This window comes from Rhea pennata, chromosome 4 (genome assembly GCF_028389875.1).
Source record: "Rhea pennata isolate bPtePen1 chromosome 4, bPtePen1.pri, whole genome shotgun sequence".
NCBI classification, from domain to species: domain Eukaryota; kingdom Metazoa; phylum Chordata; class Aves; order Rheiformes; family Rheidae; genus Rhea; species Rhea pennata.
In genome coordinates, this window is record NC_084666.1 from 16,729,832 (window position 1) to 16,741,987 (window position 12,156).

A 12,156-nucleotide genomic window follows, 5' to 3' on the forward strand; every position below is an offset into this window, starting at 1 on the left:
GAACAGCAGCATACATCAGCTCAGTTATGAAAATAATAAAAGTCCTGTGGCCTGCCCTCACAGACCAAACAGCTTTTTCTTCCACGTTGGTACCTTATTTACAGCAACAATTCATACAGAGTGCTCCAGGAATTAGCAAAGTTCTTCACATATTAAAAATACTTCTTGAAATTGTATTACTGGAAGATATAATAAAACTTAACCCAAAACATAACAGCACCACCAGCTAGGAAGATTGACCAAGTCTTTTTAGAAGACAGCTATAATAAAAACCTGTGAAGATATTATTTGTGATACATGTTAATGTAACAGTATTGTTCTGTGTTCTTAATCCAGTCCTAAGCACTAGGCTTAAGCCAATCTTCCAGGCCTTTATGCAGTATATATTGGCTCACATGCCCTCAGGCTTGGCAAGAGAAGGGACAAATTCGAGGGCTTCCCTTGCTCTTCAGAGTGCAATAATAAGCACTTCCCCCCTGACACTACCACCACTTTCAAGGACTGGATGACAGGTTTTTTTACCTGTTTTTGTTCTCTCCTTATTTTTCCTGCTCTCACTGCCATCTCTATTTTGTCTCCTGACACAGCAGTTCAAGGCTACTCAAAGGGAGAGGAATGAGTGAGGCTGCTCTTGACTTAGCTCATCAGCTGGGTAATCAGAGAAGCAAGCAAGGGGGAAAGGGCATTTTAAAGCAGCTTCAACAGTAATCACAAATAATTTATAAATTTATTTCATTTACAGCCTCAAAGATAAAGGTAGAAAATTCTAGGATATCTGGAACGGCTAGTGATGATCACTCCTAAACCTGAACTAAGATTTCCAAACACAAACTATATATGAATAATGTGTCATTAGGAACTTTGCTGGTGGGTCTTTATTTTATTCTATTTTAATACAGAAAGGAAATTCCTTTTACTATATAGCGCAACTTTTCAGGTCATGTGAACTATGGAGCAAGTGAGGCTGTATCTCTAAATTTATTACTTACAGACTTTAAAACTGCCAGGGAAGAAAAAAAGAAAAAGAAAAAGGAAAAGGAAAGCAAATTACTTCAAGAAGCCTGGAAGTGTATGGGGGAATTTAGGGGAACACTGACAAGTTACTGCTGTTGGTACAATCATGAAGGCGACAGGTATCGGCAAAATGAGATACCTCTTTTCTGCTTTAGCATGAAGAAGATTTTAGAGGAGGCGGGGTGGAGAGCGATCTCCAGTCCTCATTCTTCATCATGAGGATCTTTAATAACGTACCAACGTAAGACATTTCCACTCGGTTTCTAACATTCCATAAAGTGGTGGTGATAAACACATTACAAATTGATCTTCTGTTAGAATATATAGTGTAGCTTTAATACCCCTCTCCATTACAAGACAAGGTTAAATGACAGCTAAAACGACTGGCTGAGGACATTTTACATGGTCTTCAGCCACCTTCACAAGCAAATGATTAAGAAATTTAATTTCTCACTGTTTCTGTTCCTGAGTTTTGAAGAACTGCTATCTACCACTAATTCAGATATGCTTATTCACTTCCCTGATTGATCTCTTGTCAGCACATACCACGCATAGGCTATGTGTTAATACCTTGCTTGAACTCTGTTTTTAATAGCACAGAGACTGTGCCATACATCATGAAATATACTTTCCATTAAAACACACTTCAGACTGTTTCAAAATACGACAACTATGCTACTGAATCTGCTTATGAGTCCAGACATCTAACGGTGGTGCAAGTGACTACAGATGATTTTATCTCTTCAGTTTTCTTGAAAACATATACTTCAGTGTATTGACAAGGTAAAGGAAGAATCACACCTTCCAAGACTTACTGTATCAGAGATCAGTGATCAAGTGTCACAGTCTAACCACTATATTCCTCCCTCTACGAGTCTAAGTCACATGTGCCTATCAGGGCTATCATACAAACACACTCAGTACACATTATTTCAAAGCCAATGAGGTGTGTATTACTGTAAATGCAATAGGAAAAGCAGCAAGTAGTAAGTTCTTGCCATTAAATCCGTGAAGTAACACCCAAAGCAGAAGGATTGGGTAACATATCCAAAACAGATTTTGAATATTTTCATTCTGCTTCCATCATTCCTGCTTCCATTTCAATTGGAATGGAAATCTGTGCCCACACTAATAATGAATTCTGACCTCCTATAAATCCTTCAAGAAAATAGAGAAATGTAGTCTAAAAGACTGATAGCAACAGAGATGCCTGGAACTTAGTCATGAAGGAACTGAACTCTGAAGAACTTAAGTACTTTCCAGTGATAATCAGAATGGCAGGGAGATCCCAGAATAAGAAGAGAGATCTAGAAGTGGCACTTCTCCACATTTGCATAGAAAACAGTCTTTGGAACACCCAATCATTTCTTTCCAAATTCCCTGATTCATCAACGCTGGAATCTTGCATCAGGAAGTAAAAAAATTTGATCTAAACATATTGTCAACAAGATTAATGTCATCAAAAGCTGGTGACAAGTTATGGTCTGTAAGAAGTGAAACAAGATCTTTCAGTTCATAACAGATGCCAATGAAAATTGCCTTATAACAAGTGACTGGAACACCAAAAAGCTACATCAAAGGCAGAACAAGGAATGAAGTAAAGAGGCACTGGCCAGACTATCTTTAAACCTATCTCCCTGCCTCCAAAATGCTTATCTCTAAACTGAAAAACTAGGTTAGAAAATTAAATAGCTACATCAAGAAACATTCTGAAGCCCACAGATTAAAGGTAAATGAAGACTTGAATATTCTGACCAAAAGTAAACAGAATTAAGAAAAAAGATGTAATTAAGATGATGAAAAAGGTAAGTAACTAGCAAAGAAGCTGAAGGAAGTTATTAACTATAGAAAAGGAATAAACTGAAGTTCCAGAAACACTGTAAATAATGTTAAGCTTTTCAGATACAACATTTAAAAACATAGAATAATCTAGCCAATTAGTCAACCGAGGGAAATAACGTAATGTGTCACTTAAGTGCTTTATCATAAGAGATACAACTGTGCTTTTTAAAAAATCAGTTTGGAGCACAGCTTGAAATTAAAATAAGGCAGATTTAAAAGAATAAAGGAAGGCAGCATGCTGGGCTTTCAACAGCAATTAAAGAGCTTTTCTTTGCTTTGTCTCCTCATGGTCTCCTCATCCACTAATCCTGAACTCTACAAAAAACCAACCAACCAAACAAACAAAACCACCTTGTAGATATCTATTTCAAAAAGAGACTATACTATTTTGATGCAGTGAAGTATTTTTTCTGCTACAATGAGAATTAAATTTAAAATCTCTTGTATAATAGTTTTCTCCTATAGCTATAGTGCTTAGATTGCTTGAGTGCATATTTATTAGTGCATATTAGTTTCCTAATAAATCAGGGCAACAATGCAGAAGCAGTTCTGTTTCAGCTGACAAGTCAGAGCTGCAGAAGCGAATATGGTTGAAATCACAGATTCTTTAGCTACTGTCTCAAACAACTATTCAAGTCACAAGACCTGTGTTAACTTCCAGCACTGAAAATAATTTTTGCATTTATTAAATAACTAGATGACCATAAGCTATAACTTGTTTTTTTAAAAAAACAGATGATTCCTAGATCCTTCTTGAATAAATCCTTTAAGTTCTTAAATTCTATTTGAATTAGCTGACAAAGAAGATTTTAAAATAGATCAGAACACACACAGTATGCCAATACAAGATGCACTACTGTTTCAGTTGCAAAAAGTAAAATATTTAAAGGATAACAAAATTACCACAAAAATGAACAGATTTACTGCCTCACAACTTCACTAAGAACTGGTCAATACTACCAGTTCAATTTCAAAAGATATGAAGAGCCTTCCTAAAAACCTGTCTACCACCCTATATCTATTAAGAGAAAAAACACTATTTATGAGCATTCTAAGGAGTGTTCCAGGGAAAATTAGTTATCAATTTGTAGGGAATAAATTAGCTTGCTCTATGCACTCTCGTATCACATCTTGTATGTCCTCATCTACTTCCAAATCCATCTGCCATAATGAACGGCATCACTTTTTCCACTGAGTGATAAACAAAGATCTGATATTGCCATTATAGGTCTTCAATAAATGTGCTTAGCAATAAAATATTGATAAAACATCTCTTCTAGCATACTATCACAGGTATTTTTTTATGGAGGAAATTAACAGCCATTTCTACTAGCAGTCTCTCATTTATTTCAAGATTTAAATCAATGAAAAAAATAGGACTTGTCTTTACAATAGGAGGGCTGGGCAAATGCTTGTGAGATGTTTTCTGTGAGTTCTCTCACTGATGTGACACAACTTAAGAGAATGTTTAATTGTCTTCTGTGAATATTTCAGCAATAAATATCACTTTCAGATGTTCTCGCTGTAAAGTTACGGTTTATAGTTTTAAATGTTTAAACCGTGGCATGAGAAATACGTATCATTAGAAAATGATGAACATTATACTGAACTTCATCATACTGGGAAGATGATTCATTTTTTAGCTTTTCAGAACTTATGAGGAAGATTTAAGTGCTAGTTTTTCCATTACATTAAATATTTATGTTTCTACATAAGCCTTTCATCCAAAAGAGAAAAACAACAACAAAAGCCCCACAAACAAAAAAATGCCACACATCAAGAGTCAGATTTCAAAATCTGAGGCAAGCCTGCTAATGACATAACTTGAAAAATATCTAAATTTTCCATCTTCTTAAAAAAAGCTACTATTTTTTCCTGTTAAGTATTTAAGTTTTCAGTTTTTAAAAAGAAGATACTCTATTTCATTTGCATATCTGTATAAATTTTTTGCTGTATTGTCAAAAGCAACAGAAATAAATGCATTCAAAGTTCAGAAAAACAATAAAAATGAAAAACTCCAACACAATCGTAAGATGCTATCGTTATTACTGTTTTTATTTTAAAACCAAGAATGCAGTATTTTAGATGGCTAATATCACTAGTATAAAGAACCTCCATTAAGCGACACCTAAAACATCTTTTCCAGCTGAGACACTCAAGCTAAGTTTGTAAATTTTATACTGAGCAGTAGCATCACAGTTCAAAGTGCCAGAAGCATAGCATTCATTTCCTAAGCACCGTCTGCTATTATCTTACTATTATCATCATCAATTATTATTATTATTATCATCATCAAATTAAAACCATTTCTGATATGTCCTAAAAAACGTAGTTTTTTTTTAATCACGCTTTTCTTCACAAGCCAGCTATTTCAGTTTAACTTGTTACATTTCTTTTGGAAAAAACATAGTATTCCAAGAGGCAACCTCATAACTGCCAAACAGTATGTATTCTGGAACCACTGTAAACATAGTACACCGCAAGTCAATATTACAAAGACATGAAACTCTTCAGAAATGTCTATACTCTGAAACTCTATTGTACCTCGTATTTGAGGTGACTAACTAATCAATTGAGCACAGAACTGACAAGTTGTTTTAGAGTCTTAAAAACAAAAAACTAGCTATTTAACCAAAAATATTCTTCCTAGCAGTGAAATTTCATTTTCATGCTAATCACCTAGGGGAGATCTGGAATTCAAGTCAGAATGCTCATTAACATGAAGGTAAAATTATTTTAACAAGCAAAAGAAATCAGTTCCTTATTTCATTTTCCTCCGATTAGCATAGCTATACATACCGCTATTTGACATTTGAAAAAGATTGTTCTTCTCAAACTTCTTGAAAACACTTCCTTTTATTTCAACAAACTGCAATTTTTAAAAACAGTTAGTTAGTTCCTATTGGTAACAAACCAGAATCAACAAATTAGATAAAGATTATGAAAATCTGCAATATGATACATTAAGATGAAGAATGCTGAAAAAGTTAGGGTGACTACAAAATAAAGCTTTTCCACACGCTATGCAAATATGTCAGAACAGAACAAAGTGATGCGGAAGCGTGGCATACAGGTATTTAAACTCTTGCATTTATTTACATGGTAGAATAGTACTCAGAGCTGTCAAACGCATACCATACTTACATTATTGGACATCATGATGGTAAGTAATGATTTATTGTGGGAGTTGAAGGCCACGTTAAGGGTTGTTGCTTGAACCATTATAAGAATGGCATGCAGGACTACAGATAACAAGATTAAGGAAGTATATTTGGAAAGAATTTTTCTGCACAACAGTATCAACAGAATCAAATCCCAGATTTCCTATTTTGTTTCCAAAGTTCCTAATAAGAAAAAAGTTTCTCCATCTAAATCTAGATTTATGCCAAGACAATACTTAAATCTTCTGCATTACTTCAGTAAGTTTGAGACTTCATCCAGCACAATACAAAACTAGCTCAACACAAACGTATTTCTGTTCTAACATTCATACATGCATGCTACATTTCCTTCAGCTCTGTAGCATGTATAATGTACCCACAGTGCTTTGTAACACATAACAAACTAGTAACTATTTTAGGACATTAAAGTTACGTTCTAAAAGAGTTTGATGGCATCAGAAAGGAGAAATAGCAATATACGCTGGAGAAAAAAAAAAAAAAAAAGATCTGAGATACAGGAATAGCATATGGATTTCACAGAAAACAGAGGAAAGCACAGTAATTCTAGATAAATTACCACATCTACCAAACTATTTATTTATTTATTTATTTAGCAGGCCATCTTTGTAAGTTCACTTTAGGGTTACTTCACTACAGAATAGTTAGTTTCTTATTAGCATGTGCTTGCCTCTTTATGCACTTCACTACATTAAGCACACGCTCCAGCTGCTGAAGCCTGGGCATCTCTAAGTAGCATGTATTTGGTCTTCACATAACCTACTCTTAACCATCTGTTTAAATGAATTAAATGATCTGTTGGAAGTTAATTTCTTGATTGCCTGTATTTACCATTCCTTGGTTCAAATCATGAAGTGGTTCTGAGTACAAAAAACAAAAACAAACAAACAAACAAAAAAAAAAAACCCAAACCATATTCCTTACATAGAAAACTAAACCAAAATATGTGCTCCAATCATTATAGTCTAGGGGACCAACCAGGTTAGGATAAGACTGAAGAAACTTTCGCCTCCTGAACAAACATATATAGTGCAGACATTAAGGCTTCAGCATCAACTGCTTCTCTCTACCAATTCATTTTATTTTATTAATATCACTTACTAACATAGACACAGCCCAAGAGAGTATGTTTAATGGAACAAGTCTCATAGTGATACCAAATTAATCTCACTTGCTTTTCCTTAAGGAAAATTATCTCTACAGGTAAAATTTTAGCTAACCTCACCATTACAAGAGCTCTTTAAAAAGACCTTTATGTTGCAAACATATATAGATGGTTAGCCCAATCACTGAAATATCAGCTATCAGAGAATCAAGAAAGCTGCCATTTATATTATCACAGTAAATAAGACAGTGTTCTGCGCACCTAGTAAATGAATTCCTGTTAAGCCTATCTGAAGATATCAAAGCCTTGAACTATTTCATTGCTTCATCCAATGTGTAATTAATAGTAATGAACTTGCTTGTTTAACTCACATAGCCTTGTTTGTTTACTGAACTATGGTCATCTTGTGTCACGTAATACAGACGGGTTCTGAGTCAGTGGAAAGAAGTGCTGACAACCCTGAGCACTGCTAAAAGCAGATGCAAGATAGTCTTTTAAAATTCCAGTACCTCACAACTCATTTCCATATGCTTAAGTCTACAACCATTGGCTATTGCTACTTTGGCAGTTAAAGATGAACAAGACTAACCTATATTTATGCTAAATACGAGGCCAATTAGTTCCCTTCTTGCTGAAAGAATGTAAGTACCCATACTGTATAAAAAGGCCTACAAATATTCCCTCCTCCCCAAAAGAAGCTTTGTCCTCACACGGAGAATTAGGCCGTTCTGCTTGCATCCTACTATAATCACTTCAGACAAATTAGAAGCTAATAAAGAGAAAGCATGCAAGCATTAAAGTTACTACACTTTCAAGAAAATATTTTCAAAGATACATGGTTAAAACATTCCAGTAAGTAACAAACATACTGTCCTGAACACGTCCTGTGACCCAAAAATATTTAGCACAAAAGAGAATTAAGTTTCTCAAAATACCAACTACTGTCTTCTATTTTCTACATTTCAGGTATTAATAATGTTGTCTACTACTATAGTAGAATACTACTTTGAAGGTTTTTTTTTTTAAAGCACGTAATTTTTTTCTTTAACGTAACAGTGGCAATTTTGAAAGTAAACAGACCTTAATTCCAGAATATAATAAAACTTCCAAGTATATTTGAAGAAAATAATTCAAAACAATTACTGTAAATTCTTTAATCTAGAAAGTTTTGCAATTTGCTGAAGACAAAAAGGATACAGACATAAAGCACTGCCATGAAGAAGTGAGGAATCACACCTATATGAGCTCTTTTTCTCTCCTTAGGTTCTGTAGCCGTCCAATACAGAGCATCCAAAATATCTTGTCCAAATGAAGAAAACAGACGATCTGCCACCTAAACAAGAATATCTTTTTACTTCCTAAAAGCAATGATTTTTTCCCTTCAAGATATCTGTATATTCCACCATGATACATCCCTACCTAAAAATAAATAAATAAACAAATTTCACATCTTTTTCACTTCTTGTTTCAAGAAGGGAAAACTAGTTTAGAACTACAAACATCCAAAGTGCAATCCAGAGAATATATGCAGCAAGCAGGAAAAAAACTAGGCAGTGGTAATGCTAGAGACAGAAAAAAACAAGGACAGCAAATCAAGTTGGTAATTCAATACCACAGCAAGAAGGGTCAAATGAAATTCCACCAGTTCTCAACACTTCATAATTAGCAATCAGGTAAAGCTGAAGATCATTAAGAGAAAAGGCTGTGATACATTTTTTTCCCCCCTCCTAATATTCAAGTTCAGTAATTTTAAATTCAACCTGTACAAGACAACTGGGAGGTGGGAGGAACAAAAATTAACTCTGCTTTACAAAACACATGTCCAGCCAAAGTAAGTGCTACCTTTATCTGCTTACAAAACCAAACTGAAATAACTACATATTACAAACTGGTCACCTCTACTCAATAAACACAAATAAGTGATGTTTCCTCTTACTGTCTTTCTACAGGAGAAAAACAATTTTAGACATGTTAAAACAACAAGTAGCAATATAGAACTGAGTATAAGATGCACTTGCAAAAATTGAACCATATCACATTATCTAGAAAATGAGTTCAAAGGACAACATAAGTAGATTTAATTTCCTGGCTTTTCTAATTAACAGTTTAAATGTAAGGATACTGAAGAGAGAAATTATATGCTTTAACCTTTTCAAGCCAACATTCACTGAGATTACCTAAGATATGAAAAGACTGAATAAAAATAATTTTACTGAATACCTCAACCTGCACTACAATCTGCTACTCTAAACATAATCTATGCATTAAAATGAATTAAACCATGAGCTGATTAATTACCGTAACTCTGAAGGTCAAAAAAGTTGGTTCAAATGATATTTACAATGGCATTGTTTTCGGCTTTTACATTTTGTACATTGAGGTAGTCTACGTTCTTTGGTTCCTGCTCATTGTGGTTAATAATACACCAGCTACGGTTACCTGGTGGTTAACACCCACTACAGAATGCTTAGAGTCTGGTAAGTTTTTGTCCACAATATTGTGAGGGTTTTATTAGGTAAAAATGGTGGCTTTGTTTTCCTTCTTATTTTAATAATCCTGTTTCATATCCAACAGTATAAAAGATATTAAAACCCACTACACAATATTGTTGCTTGCTTTTCCAAAAGTGACTTACCTAAACCCTATATGCCGGCTCCAGGCTCCAGCAGAATTCCATGGTGAGTGTTGTCACCAGCATAACGCACGCTAGGGCTTCACAAGGAGCAGGAGCCGGTGGGTCTGAATCTAAAAAAAGAGAAGTGCCATTTAAGCCAATTGTGCTGAGTGCTCCCCTTAACCTGGCTATCTGGAGCATTCAGCACATAATTTGAAGATTTTGCATTCCTTTAAATCTGTCCAGGACAATTCTCTCTGGACTCATCAACAGCCGAAAACATTAGGACATTGTAAACATCTCAATCAGTAATTTAACAAAATTAAAAAAAAAAACAAAAAAAACCTTCCTATTTGGACAAATTTTTGAAAGTGTAAAGTTTATTATTTTAAGAAAATGCATATTTAACATGTTCTAATAAAAGCTTATTTCTGCATTAGTAGTAAATATTTATAACAAAATTCCACTGAAGTAGTCTCCACAAGGCAATATTCAAAATGTTGAAAGTAGACTTTTGACCAAATTTTTCAGAGGGATACCATGCCATTTGCTGCTAATATTGTGGCTGCAACTTATTCTTTCAAAGACAGCCTCAAAAAAAAAAATCAAACCAAAACAAACAAAAAATATTCACAGACAAAAAACACAACAACCTCCCCCCGCCCATGCTGCCCTCTGGTTTCGTAAGCAGAGTTTTATAATAGACCAAGGAAATTAAGTACTGTTTCCAGCTTTCAACTCTGAAGTCTAATGTAACTCTAATAACTATAGTAACTCCAAACAGTAAGAGATTTCCTTTTTTCCTGCTCCCAAGTTAAGAGCAGCTAGTACTTTAGTTGAGAAACACGTCTGGTTTTGCTAAAAATAGCAAAGAACTTCAGAGAGAGCGGGAGAGAGTGGGAGAATGTTTACTACAAAACTACAGTTAACACAACATCTCAGTGCCAATTTAATATTTTTAATTTTAGATTTAGTGAAAAACATGCAAAAGAAATAAAAATTATTACAACTAAAAGAATGGAGGTAGCTTGTATGACATTTGCTTCATTAGGGTATGAAGCCTGTTCCTTATTCAATATTCTCATTTCTCATGAGGAAAAACAAGCGTCTTTAGACAAAATATTTAGATTACACACAAGTGTAGCTTAGTTTTTAGTAGTCTTCAAGCAAAGGTACAATAGATGCTCAAACACAGATTAACACATTATTCAGAGATCCTGGATTACTGGTAGAACAACTCTCGTACACAGCTGTGAGTCCTCTGAACAGGTTGTATCACTATCATGTCCTTTATCTGAGATAAGACTGTAGCCATAAAAAGCCTACCAAAGATATTACATACTTTGTGATTCACTGATTATACGAGTGGAATTAAAATCTAATGTTTTACATTAATAACACAGTACTAAGTAGCTAAGTTTTTCCACGGATTTATCTTTATCTTACCTCCCAAACCACACATTTCCTTTTCTTGTTTTCCTACATTTATCTAACTTACTACCTATGTACTCAGGCTTCTGTCTGCCAGCCAGGACTGAGAGAAGTTAAGCAGTAATTTGTCTGTTCTTATAGATAAGATATAATTTCATAATAAAGTATTTAAAAAATGCAAATTCCATGCCTTCTACCCATCTTCCTTCTCTGTTCCCTCTCAAGATCTTCTGTTTCAAATCAACAGTTTGTTTGTCTCAATGAGTTTTTGAATACACACATTCTATTTCTTACACTTCAGTTCAAGATATTTCTTCTTCCATTCTCATTTCTCAGTTTTCATTCAACTGAATTTATTAATGAATTATAGGAAATACAAATACAAATAATATCAAGCAGAATCTACAAAAATTATTTTTTCATTAACTTGTCTGTTATTCTACATTTACATTTAATATAACGAGGATGTGTGTATGGGGATTGTGAGAATAAGAGATAGGCCAAATTTTAAATACAAATATTCTAATATCACAGTATTTTAGACATCCTGAAAAAGAGCATACTGACACTTCGATGAAAACATTCTTACCTCAAGCATGTTATAGATGATGTAGAGTTTTATGACAGACTGTCCCCTTATCAGATGATACATCATAGAGTAGTCAACATAGTGCATCATGAAGTAGCAGATGACCAGTATAACTCCTTTGAGAATGTCACATACCTGAGCAGGTTGCAGCAAACGTCTATCACTGAAATATAAAGTGCAGAAAGTTCCACTAAATGTCAGATACTCATAAAATAGAAGTGTCATCAAGCCAACATGAATTTACATAAATATGCAGCTTATTACTGACTCTTCCCCCCCCCCCCACTTCCCAAAACACATGAAACATCCTACACTCTTGAGACAAATTCATAGATCATACTTGTGAATGAGACCATCTTCTCTCAGTTGCCAAAGCTACATC

The 12,156-nt window shown here is 34.3% G+C and overlaps 1 protein-coding gene across 5 annotated transcripts in view; it reads right to left on the bottom strand.

Moving 5' to 3' along the window:
• The window catches only part of TAPT1 (transmembrane anterior posterior transformation 1), a 44,784-nt gene that overhangs the window by 13,114 nt on the left and 19,514 nt on the right, over nucleotides 1-12,156 (bottom strand). For all 5 annotated transcript variants that reach the window (XM_062575364.1, XM_062575363.1, XM_062575365.1 and 2 more), the window contains 4 exons: nucleotides 11,775-11,937; nucleotides 8,338-8,473; nucleotides 6,001-6,098; nucleotides 5,656-5,725 (listed from right to left, as the gene is read on the bottom strand). In XM_062575364.1, the coding sequence (XP_062431348.1) occupies nucleotides 5,656-5,725; nucleotides 6,001-6,098; nucleotides 8,338-8,473; nucleotides 11,775-11,937 (467 nt within the window). The remainder of the gene's footprint in view (nucleotides 1-5,655; nucleotides 5,726-6,000; nucleotides 6,099-8,337; nucleotides 8,474-11,774; nucleotides 11,938-12,156) is intronic.